Raw genomic sequence first — 25,138 nt, 5'->3', positions numbered from 1 at the left:
CCTTTGAGTGAAGAAATTTCTCAACATCTTAGTCCTAAGTGGCTGACTCTTTATTCTGAGACTGTGACCCTTAGTTTTTGACTCCCCAGCCACAAAATATCCTCCTGTTGTCTACCCTGTCAAGTCCCTTTTTATATGTTTCAGTGAGGTCAGTTCTCATTCTTCTAAACTCTAGAGTATAAAGGCCTCGTCTACTCAATCTCCCCTCAGAGGTCAATCCCCTCATCCCAGGAATCACTTCAGTAAACCTTTGTTGCTCTCCCTATAAGGCAGTCACATCCTTCCTTGGGTAAGGAGAACAAAACTATACACATCACTCCTGGTGCGCTCTCACCAAGGACCTATACAAATACAATTGCAGTAAAACTGCGTAATTCTTATCCTCCAAATTGTTTGTAATAAAGGCTAACATACTATTTACTTCCCTAATTGTTTGCTGTACCTACATGTTAACTTTGTGGTTTATGTATCGAAGGACATGCCAGTCCCTCTCAATTTTCAAATTTTCCTACCAAAGTGGATAACTTCACATTTCTTCATACTATATTCATTCTGCTACATTTATGCTCACTCATTTAATCTATCTAAATCATTTTGCAGCCTCTTTGCACCCTCAGTTTACTCGTCCACCTAATTTTGTATTGTCAGCAAACTTGGATGCATTACACTGAGTTACCGCATGCGGTGTGTTGTATCTGAGGATGTGTGGAACTTTGCTCTTTAACCTCTACCAATTCTGTCAAATTGCCAACTGTTCAGAGAGGAGGGGAAGCAGTTGGGGTAAAAGAAACTGGTATCACAAACATTGGCACAGTTGAGAATGGGAACTCTCCTTATGGGGAATTGTTAGATTATAGCACTCTATGGCTCAGATGTTTGAATTGCATGGCATGCTACTTTTTAAATTGATGTTCTTTAAGTACATGCTGAGAAAAACATTGCTAACTTCAATCTCAATTTCTGTTGTTCCTTGATTACAGTGTTGTACAGAATTAGATGCAAATGTGGTCATTCCACAAAAACAGAAAGGTGCAGATAAAACCTATGTGGAAGACATAGCCAATGAGGCCATCAACCTACTCTGGAATTTATGGTAAGTTCATTTTTCTTCAAGCACAAAAACTTTGAGTAACTAACTGTAGGTTTTCATGAATCTGCAATATTTTCTTGATAACTCTTATATGCACTGCAGAATCAGGCTTTTAATGGCTTTTAAGATGAACAGTTTATGTTATGGAAAATGTCCATGATGGCATTTGGTAAGAAATCAAGCATAAGTCCTCATTTCACCTCCTGCAGCTCCTCTAATAAATTCTTCAATAGTTCTTGGCAAAATACTGCAGATAGAATTACTGAGCCCTTGTTATTATTTCTGTTCATTGATTTCAACAGGTAGAAGGTTGTGGGGAGCACACCTGTAGTTTTCAGCTTCCCACTCACAGACTAGGCACCTTGATCAGTGAAGACTTGGAACGTCTACCTCAGGAATTTTGGATTCTGTCATTGGTTCTGCTCAAAACAACCTATTGGAATAGAGTAATACCTAAATTTAGACATCAATGAATGCAGTTCTCACACAGCTGTCACAAAAATTGTTAATTCTTTTCAGGTTACTAACTAATGTAATTGTCCTGCTCGCATCAGCTAGAAATTGCTGCTTCTGCTAGGATAGTTGCTGTCAAAGTGACTTTCATTTTTGCAAATTAATATAATTTCCACTGACTGCACTGATATTTTGTTAGTGCTTGTGCACTGTTTCCCAGAGAAATATGCCTGATGATTAGGTGTCTACTTCTGTAAGCTTAGATTGAAAAGGTGAGTAGTTTGTATACAGACATGAATGTCGCAGCACTGTAAACTAAACTAAAAGTGTGCACAGTAATTGTTGAAGAGAAGGGTTGATTAGCTTCTTTCTCATTTGCTTAGTGAGAGCAGCAGCACGGCAGTGTCTGTCTTTAACAAAGAAGGTTTATTGGACGTCTGCATTCAGTGCTTGAGACGGTTTAGTATTAATATCGAACTAGCCATTTCTGCAGGTGAGTAATCGCAATTAAAATTATTCATAGTGTGGTGCTTGTGTTGGATTTATGGTAAAATTGTAAAATATGACTCGTTCATACCATAGTTTAAACAAAAAGAATTCTTGGGGTGAGTTCCATCAGCAATGTCTTGTAAAATTTGAAGTGTTTTAATGTTGAACCCTGGTTTAATTGTTTTCTGCCTTTTTTTTTCCAAATGTTTCAATGGTGGATCCAGGTGACTGCTTTAGAAGCATAGACAATGACAGTTTAATCATTGGTTGGCACCATCATTGACTCAAATCTGAGTGGGACATAAGTTTAAAAACATAGGAGTGTCTAGGACTGGAAAAGATAAGTTCAGTCCATCTTGCAAGCCTTAGTCTTCAAAATTAGAATATACTTTCACTACTTAAGTCCCTCCATTGATTTTCTCACCAACTTCTTCTTGAAGCTTACGTTATCAACCTTATTTTTTTGCCTGGGGAGTCCATTCTAAACACGACAATGCTATTGTAACTAATCTATTCATTCTTTCTTCTTTCTGAACTTCATCCTTCCCCACTTTCTGTCAACCATCAACTTGTCAATACTCTTAAGGATCTTGACTACGTCAGTAAGATCCATTCTCATTCTTTATCATGAACAAACTCAGCTTTTGCAGTCTCTGCTTGTAGCTCCGTATCTGTTACCATGTATCAGATGGGTAGCTTTTTGCTGCATCCTTTCAAGTCTTAGGATTTGCTCCTGCAATACAATGACAAGAACTGCATAGGAGGGCAGTTGTGTGTGTCAGCATTTACACTGTGCTTTACATTGTCTAAAATTAAAGACCACGGTCTGTATGTTATCTTATTGTGTAAGCTCATGTAACCATCTCTTTTGTTCTTCATGCTATTCAATTCTATTCTATTCTAATGACAGTTCTATTCATGCTCTTAACTACCTGCACATGCTTGTTTTGTTTAATTGAGACCAGGAAGCTATAAGTCAAGGCTGTTGATAGAATAATCGTTGTGAAGTCACAACATATGTTTCGGTGTTCTGCATGTAGTCATATTAGGCCTTAGTGCAACACTCCATAGCTTCTTTGGAACAGTGTTGACATTAGTAACTTGCCACATTAGTGTAGTTATATTTAATTGTACTAAGTGACAGGAAAGACTAGCATTTATATAATGTCTCGTAGAAACATCTCGAAGCATTCTGCATTCAACTTTGAAAAACACTTATTATGTAGACAAATGAAGGTGGCAAAAGATCCCCAACACAGCAGTGAGATGAATGGCTAGTTAATCCGTTTTTGATGGTCGAGGGAAGACTGTTGGCTCACTCATTTGGGTGAGCTCACTGTTATGCAAATAATGCTGACCACCCGAACCACTGGAATGGGTAGACGTGGCTTCAGTCTTATTTCTGCTTCAAAGAACTTTGTGTCAGGGCAGCACTCCCTCAGTACTGCGTGCAAGTGTTAACCCACAACCTTTCGACTCAGGCAAAAATGCTCCCAATGGAGTCAAACTGACACTTAATACATCCAAAGGAGAGAGATTTTAATTTCCCTAATGGCAGGACTGCCTACACAAAATGTGCAGATAGGGTTTGTTATTTTTTTCTGTACTTGAATCAAATTTGCATTTGAATGCTTGATGAATGAATTCTAGGATGATTTGTAAGAGGAAAACTCCTTACTGAAACTACACTGGGGAATATTACTCACGTATTTTCCTAGGTATCTGTTTGATTGCCTGATTACAGTGTGCCAAATGGCCTCATCTGAATAGTCAGTGCCTGATGACAGCAGTAATACATCTTCTGCATTGTCCATTTTGAAAAATGAGGTGGTTGGTTTAATAAGTGACAATATAGTTGCCTATTGCTTCAGTTATTTTAGCAGCAGTAGAACCTAGAAGAGAGATTGTGTTCAAATAGACAAAGATCTTTGTTGAAAAATGTATTATGGGTGTATTGATTCATACTATACACTAACCAATTAAGTTCTAAAGCACCTTGACTGGTTGCACTTATTAATTATTAGTGTCAACTGTGGCTCAATGGTTGTATTCTGACCTCTGAATTGGAAGATCGTGGGTTCAAGTTCTGCTCCAGAGGCTTGAGCCATAATCCAGGCCAACATTTCAGTGTAGGACTGAGACAGTGCTGCGTTGTCAGAAGTGCCATTTTTTGGCTGATGTCCCATCTCCCCTCTCTTGGACATAAAAGATTTCATGGCAATATTCAAAGAAGACCAGGGCCATCATTTATCCCTCAACCAACATCATCAAAACCAATTATTTGATCATAAACACAGTGCTGATCGTGGATCCTTGCTGTGAGCCATTTAGCTGCAGTGTATCCAACATTACTGTGATTACAAAAGTACTTAATTGGCTGTAAAATGCTTTGGGATATCATAAGATCATGAAAGGCGCAATATAAATGCATGTATTCCTTTTTCACAGTTTACTCTGTCCTAGACATACTGTACATGTGCACTCAAACTAGACTTATAGATTTAGTCTTGTTAAGAGCACTCTCTAAATGTACACTCAATATTTGAGGGGGTCAGAGAAGTGTTGTGCTTTAGACTTTCTTCCAGTATTCCAATCTAATCCATAAGATTGCATTTTTAATAATTGCTACAAGTTACAGTTCTTAAATTTACATGATGTTAAGCTCAAACATGATTAAAAATGAAGCATTGACACAACAGTTAAATCACGCCTTTAATGATTTTCCAAAATCAGCCTTTTTATATTTTATATGATATTTTATTTTATATTATATTTTGTCTCTTCACTCCTCTAGCCTAATCTTAGTATCAGGTAGGGCTTAGGTGGGCAGGATATGAATTTGTGAGCACAGAGTCCATGCTGCTCTTTGGCTTGATGGGAACTGCACTGTAGTATTGGAAAAAGAAATCTGGCACCAACCATTGCATTGAGCATGCAACCATCCCCACAATCCTAGAGAGTGGGAGTTGAGCTCTGTCTTTGTAATCAATGGGAGCACCTAGAAACTGAAGAAGGAACATTGATTAGCAAGAATTCTGGAAATTTGGAACCTTAAATTTGGAACCAACAATTTGGAACCCATGTTATCAAACAGACCTGCAGGTAGATCAGCAACATGATTTGTATTTCAAATATTTTCACTATTGGAATTGCTTGCAAGTAGTTTAATTAATGGATAGATTATTTTTAAATATTTACTGCTGAAGCTTGCACGATTGATTACAGGGGCTTCTGTCTATTGATGGCTGCTAGCTACTTTTGTGAGCAAATTTCAGAGGAAGTTAAGTGGCCTCTTTTAAAACTGGGGCAGTTTCTTTTTAAAATGGGTTGCTCCTGCAATGTTCAAGATGTTACCCAAACCACTTTAGTTCTTCGCATACCTTCAAACCTGCTCTTCAATGACTTGCACTTCTAAGATTTTGAGCTAGGCATTTTGGAAAATTGGATCCTTTTTGAACTGAAGATGTAAAATTCAGGTCAAAAATATCAAGTTACCAGCAGATGTTCCATGACTTTGCTCCTGGGTAGTCTGACCCTGGAGAATATTTGCAGTAACTGCTAACCTGTCCTGTGCTTTTAAGGCCACTGTTCAAATACTTGCTGTGTAAATCCAGATAATTTTAGTCACTTGTAAATTCTTCTTGTGCACTTAAGGTCATTATATTTTTCAAATTTCAAGCAGTCTAATTGGATTTGCTTCCTCTCTCTAAAGTTATTATGTATCTCTAACAAAGTATCACAGATGCATGCTAGATGTAAGACTTTTTCTATACACGCTAGGTTTGCTGTGATAGTGCTCTCAGTCAGAGGCTATGATGTGGGTGGGGTGAGAAACTGAGGGAGGGGTGTATATTTCCAATCAAAGAATTTGGAAAGAAGTTCATAAGAAATCTGTCCAGTGACAGCAAGTGTTTTTTATGATTGGTTCCTAGAAAATGAATAAATTGTTTATCTTGCCCACTGTAGACAGATGATGACTGGGTAAATCTGTATTGCATGCTTATTTTCAAATTTTTATTGTACATGAACAAAGGTAGGTGCTGTAACTATTCAGAGTAAATTACAAGATGTGAAGATTCTGCTATTAAATTAACGTTGTTTTTAAAATGCTTGAACGTGATCTAATTTGTAATTTTGAAAATTATTCCAGTAAAGAAATCGAGCATTACCTTTTTGTTAAAAGCTAAATACTGCGGATAATGCTGAAAATCTGAAATAAAAACAGAAAATGCTTCTCGTTAGTTCTGAAGAAGTCATATGGACTCAAAACGTTAGCTCTGTTTCTTTCTCCACAGATGCTGCTGAGTTTTTCCAGCATTTTCTGTTTTTATTACCTTTTTGTTTATTGATTAAGGACTGCAGTGGAATAGTTAATTATATGTATGGTTGCATTAATAGACAAATTATAGAAAGAATGTTCTCCCAATATTGTTTTTCCTATCAAAAGTTATCTCTTTAGAATTCATGCTTTATATTGCTTTCATATTTCAAAGCTAGAAAACATTTGTTTTTAACTTTAAAACTATAGAATTATTTCTTTATTTGTTGTACAATTTTCTATCATTTGGAAATAAGATCAGAGACCCAGCTTACAAGCATCAGGTGCTATCATATTCAGTGAATGACACAGCTTGCTGTTTAAAAAATGTCTTAAAACTTATCATTAATAAAGTTCAAAAATTTGTAATTTATGTTGCTTTGCGATGTCTATTCTATTGCATTTTGACAATTTGATAAATTTGCTTTAACAGTTTGAAACGAGAATAGGGTCTGATGTGATTCTATCACTTTTCAAGGGCCGAAGAGAGATCCTGTAGAGGCATAAGAATAAGCCCAGTAGTTTAAGAGTAATTTAAAAAAGTCAAGGGTTTCTGATCATATTTCCAGTGTTTGTCTAAATGTTTTATTTAGATAACAATGCTAGTGAAATAATTCTGAAAGCAATAGGGAGTCGATGTATAAATATCATTATTATTATTGGCTATCAATTGCAAACGAGGCTGATTGTCTTCCATGAGTTGAGGTTGATTCAGGATCTGCAGACTTTATGGCACATAGGGCATTTCTTGTCATGTGGAATGTCTGGTTGTGTATTACTAGAACTTCCAGACAACACAATCCTGTTCTTGTCGCCATTTGCTGGTTGCCAAAGGGCTTGGAAGATATGCGCGAAAGAAAGACGACTATGTTGACATCTTTTAGTTTGGAGAAACCATTGCACACCAGCTTCCACATGTGTCTTTACAGAACAAAACTTGATCCAATGTTGGAGTTTCTTGAGGATGTTACTTGTAGCATAGATAAAGGAGGACCAGTTGACGTAGTGATTTTCAGAAGGCCGCACACAGGAGGTTAGTAAATAAAATTAGTGTGCACGGATTGGAGGAAATATACTAGTATGGATTGAGAATTAGTTAGCGGACAGAATACCGAGCATAGGAATAAACGGATCATTCTCAGGATGGCAGGCTGTTGCTAGTGGGGTACCGCAAGGATCAGAGCTAGGTCCACAGCTGTTCACAATCTATATAAATGATTTGGATGTGGGGACCATTTGTAATATTTCCAAATTTGCTGGGTGGGTAATGTAAGTTGTGAGGAGGATGCAAGGAGGCTTCATGAAGATTTGGACAGGCTAAGTGAATGGGCAAGAACATGGCAGATGGAATACAATGTGAATAAGTCTGAAGTTATTTACTTTGGCAGAAAAAACAGAAAGGCAAAATATTTCTTAAATGATGAGAGGTTGGGAAGTGAAGGCGTCCAGAGGGACCTGGGTGTCCTTGTTTATGAGTCATTAAAAGCTAGCACGTAGGTGCAGCAAGTAATGAGGAAGGCAAATGGTATGTTGGCCTTTATCGCAAGGAGATTTGAGTATAGGAGTAAAGATGTCTAGCTGCAGTTGTATAGAGCCTTGGTGAGACCTCACCAAGTATTGGATACTTACTGGAGTATTGTGTACAGTTTTGGTCTCCTTATCTAAAGAAGGATATACTTGCCATGGAGGGAGTGCAACAGAGTTTTGCCAGATTAAACCCTGGGATGGCAGGATTGTCATATGAGGAGAGATTGAGGAGACCGGGTCTGTATTCCTTACAGTTTTGAGGAATGAGAGGTGAACTCAGTGAAACTTACAAAATTCTTACAGGGCGTGACAGGCTGGATGTAGAGAAGATGTTTCCCCTGGCTGGTGAGTCTAAAACCAGGGGACATAATCTCAGGATAAGAGGTAGGCCATTTAAGACTGAGATGAGGAGCAATTTCTTCACTCAGAGCGTGGTGAATATTTGGAATTCGCTACCCCAGACGGCTACGGAAGCTCAATCATTGAGCATGTTCAAGGCAGAAATTGATAGATTTCTGCAGACTAATGACATCAAGGGATATGGAGATAGTGTGGGAAAGTGGCACTGAAATAGATGATCAGCCACGTTCTAACTGAATGGTGGAGCAGACTTGAAGAGCCGAATGGCCTACTCCTGTTCCTATGTTCTATTGGCAAGGAAACCAAGATAATTGGAGGTCTCGTTCTGCTGCAGCCTTCGTCTGCCAGAACAGCCGTTGAGATATTCCAGATGGCACATTTTCCTCTGCCTGTTCTGCTACTGAGGATTTGTTTCTCAAAACCACATCCACTGAGCATTTCTAGAGTTCCTAACAGGCCTTCACAGTAACCGATGGGACCCAAGACATAAGGATTCCCACTGCACTTCACTCTTTTTATCAAACCTTTCTTACTCATTGCCCAGGTTCCATGGCGAGGACGAGTGGGTGAACTTTGGAACCCGATATATAAATATGAGAGCCATGAAAGATCTAGAGTAATGATGGATAGAAAAGTTCTGAAAAATTTTAATCACAGGATTAAATTTTCAATTTTTCTTTCTTGGGCCTTGATTTATCAGGTAGAATATTAATTGCCTGTGGAATCAGACAGTGTCTCAGATAAGGCTTTTTTCCCTCATGAAATGTCTGGTAGCCAATTGGAAAGGTACCGTAGTTCTGATATAATTTTAGATGGTTTGCTGTTCTTCCTCTTTTTGTGGTGGTTATGATTATAACAGTTTACAGTCTAGAAGGAATCACTTGGTGTCCACAGCTCTTATCTACAGCAATCCTAAAACCAACCCCCCTACCCTTGTTGTCTCTCTGTAGCCATGCATCTTTAAGTGTATATGGTACTACAATATAACTCTCTATCTCAGCCCTTTGCACTCCCGTCACAAGGTAAAATATGATGTGTATTTGTTTCAATTTCAGCACATATACATATTAATGATCTAGACTTCTGTGTACAGGGCGCAATTTGTTCTGGATACATTTTAGGAAGGATGTGAAGGCATTAGAGAGGGTGCAGAAAAGATTCATGAGAATAGTTCCAGGGATGAGGAACTTCAGTTATGTAGATCGATTGGAAAATTTGGGGCTGTTCCCCATCGAGATGAGAGAGTTGAGAGGAGATTTGATAGAGGTGTTCAAAATCATGAGGGGTCTGGACAGAGTAGATACATGTTCCTCTTGGTTGAAGAATTGGGAACCAGAGGGCATGGTTTTAAGGGATTGGCAAAAGAAGGAATGGCGACATGAGGAAAATGTTTTTTACGCAATGAGTGGTTAGACTTTGGAATGCATTGCTTGACATTGTGGTGAAGGCAGATTCAGTTGTGGTTTGCAAAAGAGAATTGAATCATTATCTGAAGAGGAAAAATGTGCTGGGCCACAGGTAAAAGGTGGAGGAGTGGGACTAAATAAACTGCTCTTGCAGAGAGCTGGCATGGACATGATGGGTCAAATGTAACCATTCTAAGATTCTATAATAAAAGCAAAAAACTGCGGATGCTGGATATCCAAAATAAAAATACCTGGAAAAACTCAGCAGGTCTGACAGCATCTGTGGAAAGGAACACAGTTAACGTTTCGAGTCCTTATGACTCTTCAACAGAACTAAGGAAAAATAGAAAAGAGGTGAAATATAAGCTAAAAGCTCACACTGAACAATTTCTCCTTAAACTCTCACTTCCTCCAAATAAAAGGTGTGGCTATGGGTACCCACATGGGCCCCAGTTATGCCTGTCTCTTTATGGGGTATGTGGAACATTCCTTGTTCCAGTCCTACTCCGGCCCCCTCCCACTTTCTCCGGTACATCGATGATTGCTTCGGTGCTGCTTCATGCTCTCGTCTGGACCTGGAAAAATTTATTAATTTTGCTTCCAATTTCCTCCCCTCCATCATTTTCACATGGTCCATCTCTGACACTTCCCTTCCCTTCCTTGACCTCTCAGTCTCAATTTCTGGTGATAGACTGTCCACCAATATTCATTACAAGCCTACCGACTCCCACAGCTACCTCGACTACAGCTCCTCACACCCCGCTTCCTGTAAGGACTCCATCCCATTCTCTCAGTTCCTTCGTCTCCGTCGCATCTGTTCTGATGATGCCACTTTCAAAAACAGTTCTTCTGACATGTCTTCCTTAACCGAGGTTTTCCACCCACGGTGGTTGACAGGGCCATCAACCATGTCTGGCCCATCTCCTGCGCATCCGCCCTCACACCTTCCTCTCCCTCCCAGAACAATGATAGGGTCCCCCTTGACCTCACTTATCTCCCCACCAGCCTCCGCATTCAAAGGATCATCCTCCGCCATTTCCCCCAACTCCAGCATGATGCCACCACCAAACACATCTTCCCTTCACCCCCCCGGCGGCATTCCGTAGGGATCGTTCCCTCCGGGACACCCTGGTCCACTCCTCCATCACCCCCTACACCTCAACCCCCTCCCACAGCACCTTCCCATGCAACCGCAGAAGGTGCAACACCTGCCCCTTTACTTCCCCTCTCCTCACCGTCCAAGGGCCCAAACACTCCTTTCAAGTGAAGCAGCATTTCACTTGCACTTCCCTCAATTTAGTCCATTGCATTCGTTGCTCCCAATGTGGTTTCCTCTACAATGGAGAGACCAAACGCAGATTTGGTGTCCGCTTTGCGGAACACCTTTGGTCTGTCCGCAAGCATTACCCAGACCTCCCTGTCACTTGCCATTTCAACACTCCACCCTGCTCTCATGCCCACATGTCCATCCTTGGCTTGCTGCAATGTTCCAGTGAAGCTCAACGCAAACTGGAGGAACAGCACCTTATCTTCCGACTAGGCACTTTACAGCCTTCCGGACTGAATATTGAGTTCAACAATTTTAGATCATGAACTCTCTCCTCCATCCCCACCCCCTTTCCGATCCGCCCCTTTTTATTCCCAATAATTTATATAGATTTTTCTTTTCCCACCTATTTCCATTATTTTTAAATGTATTTCCATCCATTGTTTTATCTCTACCTTTTAGCCTATTTCGATCCCTTCCCTTCACCTCACCCCAACCCCACTAGGGCCATCTGTATAAAAACAAAAAACTACTGCGGATGCTGGAAATCCAAAACAAAAACAGAATTACCTGGAAAAACTCAGCAGGTCTGGCAGCATCGGCGGAGAAGAAAAGAGTTGACATTTCGAGTCCTCATGACCCTTCAGCAGAACTGAGTGAAGTTAGGAGAGGTGTGAAATATAAGCTGGTTTAAGGGGGGGGGAGAAGTTGCCGGGGGGGGGTGGTTGTAGGGACAAGCAAACAGTGATAGGAGCAGATAATCAAAAGATGTTACAGACAAAGGAACAGAGGGGCGTTAAAGGTGGTGATATCTAAGAGAATGTGCTAATTAAGAATGGATGGCAGGACACTCAAGGTACAGCTCTAGTGGGGGTGGGGTGGAGAGACTGACAGGGTATTACAGTTATAGATTTAAAAATAATGGAAATAGGTGGGAAAAGAAAAATCTATATAAATTATTGGAAAAACAAAAGGGAGGGGGAAGAAGCGGAAATGGGGGTGGGGATGGGGGAGGGAGTTTAAGATCTAAAGTTGTTGAATTCAATATTCAGCCCGGAAGGCTGTAAAGTGCCTAGTCGGAAGATGAGGTGCTGTTCCTCCAGTTTGCGTTGGGCTTCACTGGAACAATGCAGCAAGCCAAGGACAGACATGTGGGCAAGAGAACAGGGTGGAGTGTTAAAATGGCAAGCGACAGGGAGGTTTGGGTCTTTCTTGCGGACAGACCGCAGGTGTTCTGCAAAGCGGTCGCCCAGTTTGCGTTTGGTCTCTCCAATGTAGAGGAGACCGCATTGGGAGCAACGAATGCAGTAGACTAAGTTAGGGGAAATGCAAGTGAAATGCTGCTTCACTTGAAAGGAGTGTTTGGGCCCTTGGACGGTGAGGAGAGAGGAAGTGAAGGGGCAGGTGTTGCATCTTCTGCGTGGGCATGGGGAGGTGCCATAGGTGGGGGTTGAGGAGTAGGGGGTGATGGAGGAGTGGGCCAGGGTGTCCCGGAGGGAACGATCCCTACGGAATGCCGCCAGGGGGGGTGAAGGGAAGATGTGTTTGGTGGTGGCATCATGCTGGAGTTGGCGGAAATGGCGGAGGATGATCCTTTGAATGCGGAGGCTGGTGGGGTGATAAGTGACTACAAGGGGGACCCTATCATGTTTCTGGGAGGGAGGAGAAGGCGTGAGGGCGGATGCGAGGGATATGGGCCGGACACGGTTGAGGGCCCTGTCAACGACCGTGGGTGGAATACTTCGGTTAAGGAAGAAGGAGGACATGTCAGAGGAACTGTTTTGAAGGTAGCATCATCAGAACAGATGCGACAGAGGTGAAGGAACTGAGAGAATGGGATGGAGTCCTTACAGGAAGCGGGGTGTGAGGAGCTGTAGTCGAGGTAGCTGTGGGAGTCGGTAGGCTTGTAATGGATATTGGTGGGCAGTCTATCATCAGAAATTGAGACTGAGAGGTCAAGGAAGGGAAGGGAAGTGTCAGAGATGGACCATGTGAAAATGATGGAGGGGTGGAGATTGGAAGCAAAATTAGTAAATTTTTCCAGGTCCCGACGAGAGCACGAAGCAGCACCGAAGTAATCATCGATGTACCGGAGAAAGAGTTGTGGGAGGGGGCCGGAGTAGGACTGGAACAAGGAATGTTCCACATACCCCATAAAGAGACAGGCATAGCTGGGACCCATGCGGGTACCCATAGCCACACCTTTTATTTGGAGGAAGTGAGAGGAGTTAAAGGAGAAATTGTTCAGTGTGAGAACAAGTTCAGCCAGACGGAGGAGAGTAGTGGTGGATGGGGATTGTTCGGGCCTGAAGAAGCTAAGGGCCCTCAGACCATCCTGGTGGGGGATGGAGGTGTAGAGGGATTGGACATCCATGGTGAAGAGGAAGCGGTTGGGGCCAGGGAACTGGAAATTGTTGATGTGACGTAAGGTGTCAGAGGAATCACAGATGTAGGTGGGAAGGGACTGGACAAGGAGAGAGAGAAGGGAGTCAAGATAACGAGAAATGAGTTCCGTGGGGCAGGAACAGGCTGACACGATCGGTCTGCCGGGGCAGTTCTGTTTGTGGATTTTGGGTAGGAGGTAGAAGCGGGCCGTCCGAGGTTGGGCGACTATCAGGTTGGAAGCTGTGGGAGGAAGATCTCCAGAGGAGATGAGGTTAGTGACAGTCCTGGAAACAATGGCTTGATGTTCAGTGGTGGGGTCATGGTCCAGGGAGAGGTAGGAGGAAGTGTCTGCGAGTTGACGCTCAGCCTCCGCGAGCTATCTGTACCTTGCTTGTCCTGCTTTCTACCCTTAATTAGCACATTCCTTAGATAATATCACCACCTTCAACACCTCTTTGTCCTTTTGTCTATGACATCTTTTGGCTATCTCCACCTATCACTGGCCCTCTATCCAGCTCTACCTGTCCCACCGCCCTCCTTTAACCAGCTTATATTTCACCTCTCTTCTATTTTTACTTAGTTCTGTTGAAGAGTCATACGGACTTGAAACGTTAACTGTGCTCCTCTCTGCAGATGCTGTCAGATCTGCTGAGTTTTTCCAGGTATTTTTGTTTTTGTCTATGATTCTATAAACTTAACTAACTGTGAAACAAACCATTCAGCGCTTAATGTGGAATTTAAAATTCCATTATAGATCTTATTAACTGTTTCTGCTTGGATACAGTTGGTTTTATTTAGGAATGTTTTACGAAGTGCTAAGAAATTGAAATTCAACCTGATCAACTTTGGTGCCATCTAGTGGTGTGAAACATAATAAATTTATGAAAGTTGTTTATACTTGAAAACCTTAGGAGAGCAGTAAAAAAAAGTAGAAAAAATAAGCACAGAAAATTTGAATGATGGCATAAGTCCTGATAAATTGTGTTCAGGTGATTATTTAAATTAAGACAATCCTATATCAGTTTGATGTTATCAGGACTCAATTACATGTTTGTGGCATCACAGCAAGATATGTTGGATATTGTGGACATGATGATGTGATGTTAGCCTAGGTAACCCACTTAGAGCATATCTGCTGTTTTCATTGGTGTCTGTGAAATCTGTCTATTTTGACACTAATTGGCGACTGTTTATTTGCTTGGTCTCTGCTGGGTTTTTGCTGTATCTTAAATAAATGCGTGGAAGGAGCATTGCTTCTGGTTGTGTGTTTAAACAGAAAAGCAGGCACACTCTCGGGGTGGGGGCTGGAGTTGTGGAAAGAATCTACAACTGTGTTTGCCAAAGTAAGTAGAGAATGCTTTATTTTCGTAGTGATGCTCCTGTTTTGTTTTAAATTGCATGGTGGGTGGGGGGAAGCGGTTGATCTGTGGATTAGTGCTTAGCTAATAATAAATTATATACAGTTTCAACTCAGTTGTGTATTTAATAGCTTTCATGTGTTGTTATGACGATTAATGAACCACCAGTTGTTTGGATTGCGTTTCTAGGTCGACCTGAATCTGAATTCCCAAGTGCAGCTATCTAAAATACATTGCAGTGTTTTTATTACAATAATTTCAGCGGCCCATGGTAGAATAAGTTCCACCTTCCTATCTTAATTGCAAGTTTGTTAATTGGTTATGTGTTGCATAAACCTCTGAAAGAAACTTAAAAATATCCAGTACTGGTTGTTGTACCATTAACCTTCAGGCCCACTATTGCTGTTATCAATAACACTTTGGTTTGACATTATTTTTACAAGTTATGCCTGTTAAAAAGATTAAAAATGGAAGCACCTATGTAGATATTTAAAATGACTCTATATAATGTAAAAGGAGAATTTGGAAGTGAGATCAATGATATAATTCAGTCTGTAGGTACAAAGGACATTTACAAACAGTTAAAGCTGCATTCTTGTGATTTACATTACTTGAACCAGAGTTATAATCCTTTAAATGGGTAGCTTCATTATCGAAAGAAGTGACTAACTTTAAACCAGTAGATTTCAGAAGTAACAACATTGATTCAGCTCAAGTGTCCACTATGCATATTCTTCATGAACGTACATGTTAATGGAACACTTTCTACCAGCTGCAGCTCAATCAAAGTAGAAAATCAGTGAAGACCCATTGCAGGCTGGGGGTTAGATATGTCTCCTTTTCCCTTTTGAAGGACATTGAAAAGATATTTTCTCATAAATTTCGACAAAGTCATCACTAGGGTTTAAAACATAGATTATTTGTATCAGTGGACTTTTGCTTTCAGTGTATCAGCTGCTCCCAACTTTGTCACCTTCCTGGGATCCAGATTTTACTTTTTCTCACTTGCAGATCAATAGGATGATGCACCTTCAGGCTATCTGTCTGTCTGGTCTTGATCCTGTATGTCCTTTTGAATATAATTAATGGCAACAGAGAAGAAAATGAATTCACCAGCTACAGCTTACATGGTTATGAAATTGTCCAGGTTCAGATAATATATAGCGTTCCAAATTGCCAGATTCTGCCCAACAAGCAGTAAACAAATTAAAATGAACATCAAAATTCAATCAATGGACAATAACATATAGCGTCTAATCCTAATTTGAAATATAATAGATTTTGTTCACTTGACTCAAAACCCCTCCTGAGAAGTCCTTGTCATTTGGTTAATTTATAACTAATGAGAATCGTGCTTGTGTTTTTCTTGGTCAAATATCCCACCAAGCTTTCTGGTATGGCTCTAGTATTTCAGCCTGAAAGATGTACTGCTCCAGCACATCTTGCTTTTGCTGTAGCCTCAGATACTGCTTGTGGCAAAGGCTGCAGGTGTTGCCTGGGTAGTTTTGCCTGAGCAGCAGCACCACCCCTTCCCCCCCCAAATAAACACCTCCTATGGTTTGCTCCCCCCCCCCCCCCAAAATAAACACCTTCTATGGTTTGCCCTATCTGGTGCCAGTTCCTTGGTGCTTTATGTGATCTTAGCCAACAGTTGTCGCCACTTGACTGCTGCCTTACTGAAGCAATCACACTCTGTGGGAAGTGTATTGTACTAATTAATTGTATTAACTTGTGGTGCTAGTTTTGTGGCCCTTTATATCCCTTCTATGAGTAGGTTGGACACAAAATGTCTACCTTAGCATGGACAAGGTGCAGTGTGGAACTGGTATTCGACAACATTGACTGTCTGTGATTTCCCCATGAAGATTGCTGGAAGGGGTGCACTCCCTGTTTGCCTCTTCAAAGGCCCCCTTGGCGGGGATGGGAGTGGCTACTGAACTGAATTCTTTCTAGTCCTGCTTAGTTTGCACAGCATGAGCTGCTTGGACAGCTAGACACTGTGATTTTTAGCAGGCTGTGTAGCACTGCTCTGCACACCTCTGCTGGTCTAGCTACAAGCACAGTAGATTCCTGCCTAGAGGCAGCCTGGCTCACTGGCTTCAGGTGGATGGAAATCTCTGATGAAGTATAATGTAAGCAACATCTGCCACAGCTGCTGCCAATGACTTAGCACACAATAGGCTCCCTTTCCCAGTTTTGACCTCATTTTTAAGTAGGTTATGCATAACTTCCTCATTTAGATCAAATGATGCAGTTGGTAAAATATTCACTTCACAATGAGCCCAATTCTGTCCTCAGCCACATTGCACACAAGTGTGTTTGCAGCAAGGGAGTCACCGAATGGCAGGCAGCTTCAGCTCAATTCCCTTCCTTAATCCCAGAGCATTAAGGCTAATTGCAGCATTCCTATTGCTACCTACCTGATACCAGCACAGACTGGGATTGAACCTGGATCCTGACTGGTGTGTGTGGCTATGTGGATACATTTGCTGAGCTTTTGGGTGCAGTTCTGATTTTATACAATGACCTGTCAAGATTGGTGTTAAAGGAACAGCGTGTGTGCATCGAGATGCAGAACCTGACAGTAACAAACCACACTTCCAACTCACATAAGCTAGCTGTAATGATGCATAAATTAGGATGACTCTCATAGTCACAGCACTTTATTCTCTGTTTATATGTTAACTTTTTGTGCATGACACTGAATGTGACTGAGGTGATTTGATGCTTCCATCCACAGCTTACTGTTTACAGACGATCACTGAAGACAATGCCGAGCTTTTGCCATCTTTAATCCCCTCAGCCCTCCAAGTGTTGGAAATGGTGCTTCTGTCTCCGGAAGATACAACAGAGCATTTGCTGCTGAGGACACTTATAGCAGGTATAATGTGTAAAGGAAAAGAAAACTGAAATCCTCTCAGGGCCATCTATCCAAGATGAGAAAACATTCATTTTGCTTATCTGATTATACATTTTATGTATATGATGTGATATTTGGATATAGATTTACTGCAATAAGCCTAGGTGTAAATACATTTTTAAATATTGAAGGTCAAAATAAGTTTGTACAATAGTTGAGAAGTGGTCTATCTGTAAATGGCTGTGGAGTATGAGAAGGTGAGACAATATATGACTGCTTCAACGTGGCATCTTTTCTCAGGAGTTGATTTGGATCCGAGTTTTATCTTTTATTCTAAAACGTTTTCAGCAAAGGATCACTTTCAATAAAACCTAGCAAAATCATTTCCTTATTTCAGCCAAGCAGAGACAAATAATGATGAGCAACAATTCAGTAGTGGATTAATATAATATTTAAAATATGTGCAGAAATTATAAATTTCCTAGAGACATATTTTGTTTCATTTCAGGAAATCTTGTGGAAATGCATTTGGTATTACAGTTTCTGGAAAATTCTATTTTTCTTCATCGCTGAGTGTGGCTAAGTGGTTGAGAAATTTGTGCACTTCATTCTCTGCAAAGATTTGTTTCAGTGCGGTGATGTTAATCTGGTCCACAAATGGTAAATTGTTAATAAAGAAAGTAAACAAGGTGCAATAGGACATTGCTATAGGCAGTGTAGTGTTATGCTGCACCAATTGTGAGTGGTGAGGGACAATGGTATCTAGTGGTTTGAGAAGCTTCTAATCTGCAGCCACTGGAGTGCCTTGGTTTATCATGTACAAATATTCTTGATTGTAAATTACACTTGCCTTTAGGTACCGTATGGAATGTGAAGAGTGTTGTACCTACCAGCAGTCAGGCAGACACAATAAATGCCGTTATAAGAATTCTTTCAGAAACTTTGGAGAAGAATGCCAACCAGATCATTCTGAGACTCAGGGAGGCTGCCTGTGCAATGCCCAAGGTTGAGACAGAGACTGAAATGGAGGAGGAAATGATTGACGCAGGCGAGGATGTTACTTCCAACCCGGAGGATGGGATGCAGAAGGCTCCACACAAAGGAAAAGCAGATAATGTGAAAAATGATGACATTTCAGACCTTCTACCAGTAAGCATATAGTGAAGTTCGTTCTAAAATGATTTGAGCCACACTTTACTTAAGAATCAAGCTCAGCTATGCCCCTGCCCCTCTGATGTTCATCAGCCCCCTTTTCTCTCATCCTTTTTGTTTAATAACATGAGAGGTAACCTACATAGCTTCAGCTCATCTCATGGACAAAATCTAAACAAGCCTGAAAAATATATTTGCTTTTATTTAAGGGTGATTATATTCCCAGAAGTCCTATTGGGTTTCTTCATTTTTTCTTGTATTTTCTTTTGGGAAAAGGAGGGCACAAAGGGTATAGCACAATCTGCTCTTGCTTAAAAAAAAAATTTCCACCTCTTTATTGGTTTTAGGTTACTGTGGCTCATTTTTTTTGCATCCTAAATGTTTTCCAAAATTTTAACCTTTTGGTGTTTATAAGTTATTATATTTTTACTAATTGTCGAAATATTGAAATCATGGAACATATTTTATGGAGGTTAATTAGAATTTGTGCTGCAGACATAGTGGAATATCTGATCAAGTAGAACATGGTCTGGAAACAATGAGTCTCGTAAATTCAAATAGGATTTATCCTTTACCATGCTGCATAAATATGAATCCTTTTCAGGTCAGTTGGCCAATTCCTCCTATGTATACTGAAATAATTAAAGTAGAATTAGATAATTGTCATTCTAGTTAGTTTTAACTAGAAGTGTGTTATAGTATAATTGTATCCTTTGGTTATCTCCTTCAGCACTGTCTTTGGTGGAAGAGAAGGTAAATTTCAACATGGATATTGATTCTTTCAGACAAGCAGAAAGCAGAATGATAACTCTGTTGTTATAACCCCCTTCTTGTCTTCTCCCCCTTCACCCCTCAATGGCAAGCTGAGAACCTGGACTGACATTAACTCACCTCACAAATTATATTTTCTCCTCTAGTTGCCACGTGTTGTAGTTCGTCTGGAGTAACCATTCTTAATATACTATTTTTTTGTATTAAGTTGTAAACAGTAAGTATTGTAGCAGATAGGAAATTGATAGTGATTATATTGCATAGCTGGACAGATGCTCGAGTTATCAGAAGTCAGTCAAGAAGAACAGCTGACTTCTGATGATTCCAACATCTGCCCAGTTAGGGCATTAACAAAACCACTCGTTTGTGCTATATCTTCACAAGCTATTCAAAGCCATTAACTTTTCTACGTAAACCAGGCATGGATGTTTTTAAATCAATTTTAAACAATATAAGATATTTACATAAATCTACGGTGCTCATCGAGTCTTCTACAATGTCTGTATCGAATTCCTCTTGACACCTTTATGACAGTGTATGCATAGTTGCAATTACCAATGCACTGGGGAGTGAATTTGGCACAGACTATTGCAAGCAAAAGACCAAACTCATTTGTCTTGAGATTTGCTCAGGTGCAATGCATTATTTACAGGCTGAGAAATTATAGACCAGAATGACTTTAAGTTACTTCTCTAGTGCAGACAATTTCCACCTGACGACTTTCATTTTGAAACTGCAGACCTAAATTTGTTATTGATGCTTGCGTAAAAACATGTGCTGCACAGAACGTTGATGAAATTGTCCTCAACCAACTTAATGTTATATAGTTGCAAAGTGTGCAGTTTCATTTGGTTTTCAGTAGAAAATCTATAAGTGTTTGTAACATTTTGATTTTTAAATTATTATTTTTATATAGGTCCGGAGTGAGGAGCTGAGGCATGCCACTGCTCTGCTAGCTGCCCAACAGACTGCCTTAGAGATCATTGTAAACATGTGTTGTTCAGAAGGTATGAATTGAAATCTCACTGTTTCCAAAGTTGCTTTCATTTACAATTTCTCTCATGTTTGGGATGACCATCTTGTGTATCTCGTGTTGTCTTCCTGCAATAGTTGCTGTCTGTCATCCAATCACAAGAGCTGAGCTCTTCATAAGAGTTAATATCAGAGAGATTTCACTGATGGGGAAGTGGTTGCTGCTTAGGCTGCGTGGACGAAAGCGAGGTCTGCAAGATGGATGAGCAGGCTGGCCATGGCACCCTGGTTCAGGAAGCCTTTCAAGTGGGGGAACAAACAGGAATGTAGTGGTAGTAGGGGACAATATAGTGAGGAGGATTGACACTGTTCCCTGCAGCAGAGAGCAAGAGTCCATAAAGCTGTAATGCCTGCCCAGTACCAGGGCTTGGGATATCTGCTCAGGGCTGGAGAGGAACTTGCAGGGGGAGGATTCAGTTTTCATGGTCCATCTAGGTACCAATGACATAGGCAGGACAAGGAAAGAGGTTCTGCATAGTCAGTATGAGGAGCTAGGTACCAAATTAAGAAGCAGAACCTCAAAGGTAATAATCTCTGGACAGTAATAATCATGGGTGATTTTAATCTACATGTAAACTGGAAAAATCAAATTGGCAGTGGTAACCTGAATGAGGAGTTCATAGAATGCTTTCAAGTTAATTTCTTAGAGCAGCGTGTTCTGGAACCAACCAGAGAGCAGGTTATATTAGACTTGGTATTGTGTAATGTGACAGGATTAATTAATGACAGAGTAAAGACACCCCTAGGTAGCAGCGACCACAATATGATTGAATTTTATATACAATTTGAAAGGGAGAAGAATGGGTCTAAGACTAGTATTTTAAACTTAGTTAAGGACAGCTATGTAGGTATGAAAGCTGAGCTAGCTAAAGTGAACTAGGGTATTAGGCTAGAGGATAGATCAGTAGAGAGAGACATTTAACGGGATATTTCAAAACACTCAGAATAAGTATATTCCTACTATAAATAAAAATTCTAAGGGGAGGACTCACCATCCGTGGACAACTAAAGAAGTTAAAGAAAGCAGCACACTTCAGAAAAAAGCATATAACTGCGCAAAGATGAGAGGCAGGCCAGATGATTGGTCAGAAAGAAGGAACGGCAGAGAATGACTAAAAGGTTCATCAGGAGAAAGAAATTAGAGTATGAGAGGAAGCTAGCTAGAAATGTAACAACGGATAGCAAGAGTTTCTACAGGTATTTAAAAAGGAAGAGAGTAGAGTGCTGGTCCTCTAGAGAGTGAGAATGGGAGTTAATAGTCGATAATAAGGAAATGGTGGATGAAATTAACAAATATTTTAATTCTCTCTTCACTATAGAAGATATAAAAAACATTCCAATAATAGATGTCAAACAGGAGGTGGAAGGGAGAGGGGAACTTGATGAAATTATAATCACTAAGGAAGCAGTACTGAGAAACTGATGGAGCTGCGGGCTGACAAATCTCTGGGTCCTGATGGACTTCCCCCTAGGGTCTTAAACGACGTGGCTAATGAGGTTGTAAATGTGTTGGTGTTAATTTTCCAAAATTCGCTAATTCTGGATAAGTTCCATCAGACTGGAAACTAGCAAATATAACTACTGTATACAAGAGGCAGAAAACAGGAAACTCTAGGCCAGTTAGCATGGGGAAGGTGCTCGAAGCAATCATTAAAGAGGCTATAGCTGGGCACTTAGAAAAACTCAAGGTAATTGGGAATAGTCAGCATGGTTTTGTGAAAGGGAAATCGTGTTTAACCAATTTATTGGAGTTCTTTGAAGAAGTAACATGTGCTGTGGATAAAGGGGAGCCTGTAAACGTGCTGTACTTGGATTTCCGGAAGTCATTTGATAAGGCGCCACATCAAAGATTATTGCGGAATATAAAAGCCCATGGTGCAGGGGGTAACATGTTAGCGTGGATAGAAGATTGGCTGGCTGGCCTTTTTCTGATTGGCAGGATGTGACAAGTGGAGCCCCACCGGGGTCTGTGCTGGGGCCTCAACTTTTTACAATTTATGTGAATGACTTAGATGAGGGGACCAAAGGCATGGTAGCTAAATTTGCAGATGACACAAAGATAGATAGCAAATTATGTTGTGAAGAGGACATAAAGAGGTTGCAGACATATATAGATAGATTGAGTGAGTGCACAAAAATATGGCAGATGAAGTTAATTGTGGGAAATGTGAAGTTGTTCGCTTTGGCAGGAAGATTAAAAAAGCAGAGTATTACTTAACCAGAGAACGATTGCAGAATTCCGAGGCACAGAGGGATCCAGGTGTTCTAAAAGGTTCTAATGAAGGGTCATACGGACTCGAAACGTCAACTGTATCCCTCTCCGCAGATGCTGTCAGACCTGCTGAGTTTTTCCAGGTATTTTTGTTTTTGATCCAGGTGTTCTAGTTTGAGTCACAAAAAATTAGTATGCAGGTACAGCAAGTAATTAAGAAGGCTGATGGAATGCTAACCTTTATTACGAGAGGAATTGAACATATAAGTAAGGACGTTATGCTTCATTTATACAGGGCATTGGTGAGACCTCAGCTCGAATACTGTCTGCAGTTTTGGTCTCCTTACTTAAGAAAGGATGTAAATGCATTGAAGACGGTTCAGAGGCAGTTTACTAGATTGATACCTGGAATGAGCAGATTGTCTTATGAGGAAAGGTTGGACAGACTGGGTTTGTTTCCACTGGGGTTTAGAAGAGTGAGGGATGACTTGATTGAAGTATATAAGATCCTGAACAGCCTTGACAAGGTTGACGTGGAAAGGTTGTTTCCTTTTGTGAGTGAGTCCAGAGCTAGGGGGCACTGTTTTAAAATTAGGAGTCGCCCTTTTAGGACAGAGATGAGGAGGAACTTTTTTCTGAGGATTTTGCAACTTTGGAACCCTCTGCCTCAGAAGACGGTAGAGGTGGGGGTCACTGAATATTTTTAAGGTGGAGGTAGATAGTTTCTTGTTAGGCAAGGGAATTAAAGGTTATTGGGGATAGATGGGAGTTGGAATTCAAAACACAAACAGATCAGCCATGATCTTATTGAACAGTGGAGCAGGCTAGAGGGGCCGAATGGCTTACTTCTATTTCGTATGTTCGTGTAAGTAAGATTTCTCTTGAGTCAGGGATATCAGTGGTATAATTATGGATAGGAAGGGCATTGTTCACAGCGTAACTGTCATCAAGGAGAATGTTTCAAAAGTCCACTGGTTGCTGATCCATTGAGCCAGCGTAAGGGGCTTTGGAAGAAATAAAAAGGACACAAGGAGGTTTGAGACATTAGTCAGCCCCTCCCCTGCCTCAGCCCCACCACCCCCCATTTCCCCCATCCGCCTCTCTCTCTCCCTCCCTCACCCCAACACCCCAACACCCCCCATCAGTGCCATAAGGAGTCAGCTTGGCCGGATAGTCATGAGGAATTGATGTTGCTCCAGTGTGAAAGGCAGTGCATAGTATCTCTGGGAATGGCCATGGGCACCATCAGAGTAGTACAAGAGGAGGAGAGAGAGTACTGCAGGGCCAGGAAGCGGATGAAAAAGTTGGGAAAATAGGGATCCATAAGCAGGGTGTGCCAGCCAAAATGTGTAGGTGAGTGCACATATAGGGAGATCTCAGATTATAGGGACCTGTGGCAGAGAGCCAGACATGAGAAGAAAAATCTTCAAGCTGGAGATTGAGAAGAGCAGATAACCTGCTGGATTATCACAGAAAAGGAAATATTTTTAAAAAACGAATATCATGATTGTAGCTGCTGCATTTCAATGCTTTGAATAACGTTGTAGTCAAGAAAAACATTGCCTTTCATTTTTAAATGTGTGAGCCAGTTTTGAATTTTAACTCAAGTATTTCTTTAACACTAAAGAGAAAATGCTATTGAGCACTAAATCACATTGTTAACGCGAGGAATTTGCGCTGTGAAATTACTTTGCTTGGTTCAGCCTTTGAAGAGTGGATGGTCATTCAGTAAACATGAATTTAGATAGCATTCTTGTCATAGTGTTTTAGTCAAAATGTTATTACTTATTTTTATTCTGAAATAATACTGCACCCCAGTGGACAGATTGTTTATTGCATTCAGAAGTCAAAGTTTATTACTAAGTTATTTAGTAAGAAAGTAATCGGGGGACATTTATTCTTTAAAGTAAAAACCTCAATTCCACTTCTTTTCGTCAAAAAGCCATCTAAATATTCTTGTGTATTTCACTTTCTTAATCGTTTTGCCTGCTCTGGCAGAAATTGTGGAGCGTCATGTTTTATGCAACATTTAAATGCTTTCTTGTTTGTTACAGCCCTGTATTCACAGTTAGCACTAAATTGTTACAAACTTGAAGGAGGACATGCTTGTATGGAGCTATTCAAAAAAACAAGGACCACCTCAACTATTTCAATGAGATGATATTAAAACTGTTTCTGGGATGGGGAGAATAAATTAGTTGTCAGTCATAATTCCATGTCCATCATTTTCATATAATCCAGGAGGCACATTAATGTTCCTATATTATTTTCCTCTTTCCTTTTGTAGACATGTTTTTCTTTCTCATGTATCATGATATGTAATAAGAGTTATTCCTTTGGGCTTCAACATTGTGACTACCATAAAGAGTGTTTTATTAATTGTAATTTTTTTTGGATATAAGGTATCTTTGTCTATTCAATTTTTGAATTAAGAGACAATCATAGGATTGTTTGGATG

At 40.5% G+C, this 25,138-nt stretch overlaps 1 protein-coding gene across 2 annotated transcripts in view; it reads left to right on the top strand.

Annotated features, from left to right (window-relative positions):
• Window positions 1-25,138, top strand: part of heatr3 (HEAT repeat containing 3) — a 59,244-nt gene that overhangs the window by 7,627 nt on the left and 26,479 nt on the right. For both annotated transcript variants that reach the window (XM_078544310.1, XM_078544309.1), the window contains exons 4-8: window positions 981-1,093; window positions 1,927-2,036; window positions 17,394-17,534; window positions 18,370-18,662; window positions 20,353-20,443. In XM_078544310.1, coding sequence (XP_078400436.1) covers window positions 981-1,093; window positions 1,927-2,036; window positions 17,394-17,534; window positions 18,370-18,662; window positions 20,353-20,443 — 748 coding nt within the window. The remainder of the gene's footprint in view (window positions 1-980; window positions 1,094-1,926; window positions 2,037-17,393; window positions 17,535-18,369; window positions 18,663-20,352; window positions 20,444-25,138) is intronic.

The sequence above is a fragment of the Cetorhinus maximus genome, chromosome 6 (assembly GCF_964194155.1).
Source record: "Cetorhinus maximus chromosome 6, sCetMax3.hap1.1, whole genome shotgun sequence".
In the NCBI taxonomy this organism is placed as follows: Eukaryota; Metazoa; Chordata; class Chondrichthyes; order Lamniformes; family Cetorhinidae; genus Cetorhinus; species Cetorhinus maximus.
The sequence above is the reverse complement of the archived record's forward strand: the minus strand, read 5'-3'. Positions and strand labels throughout refer to the sequence as shown.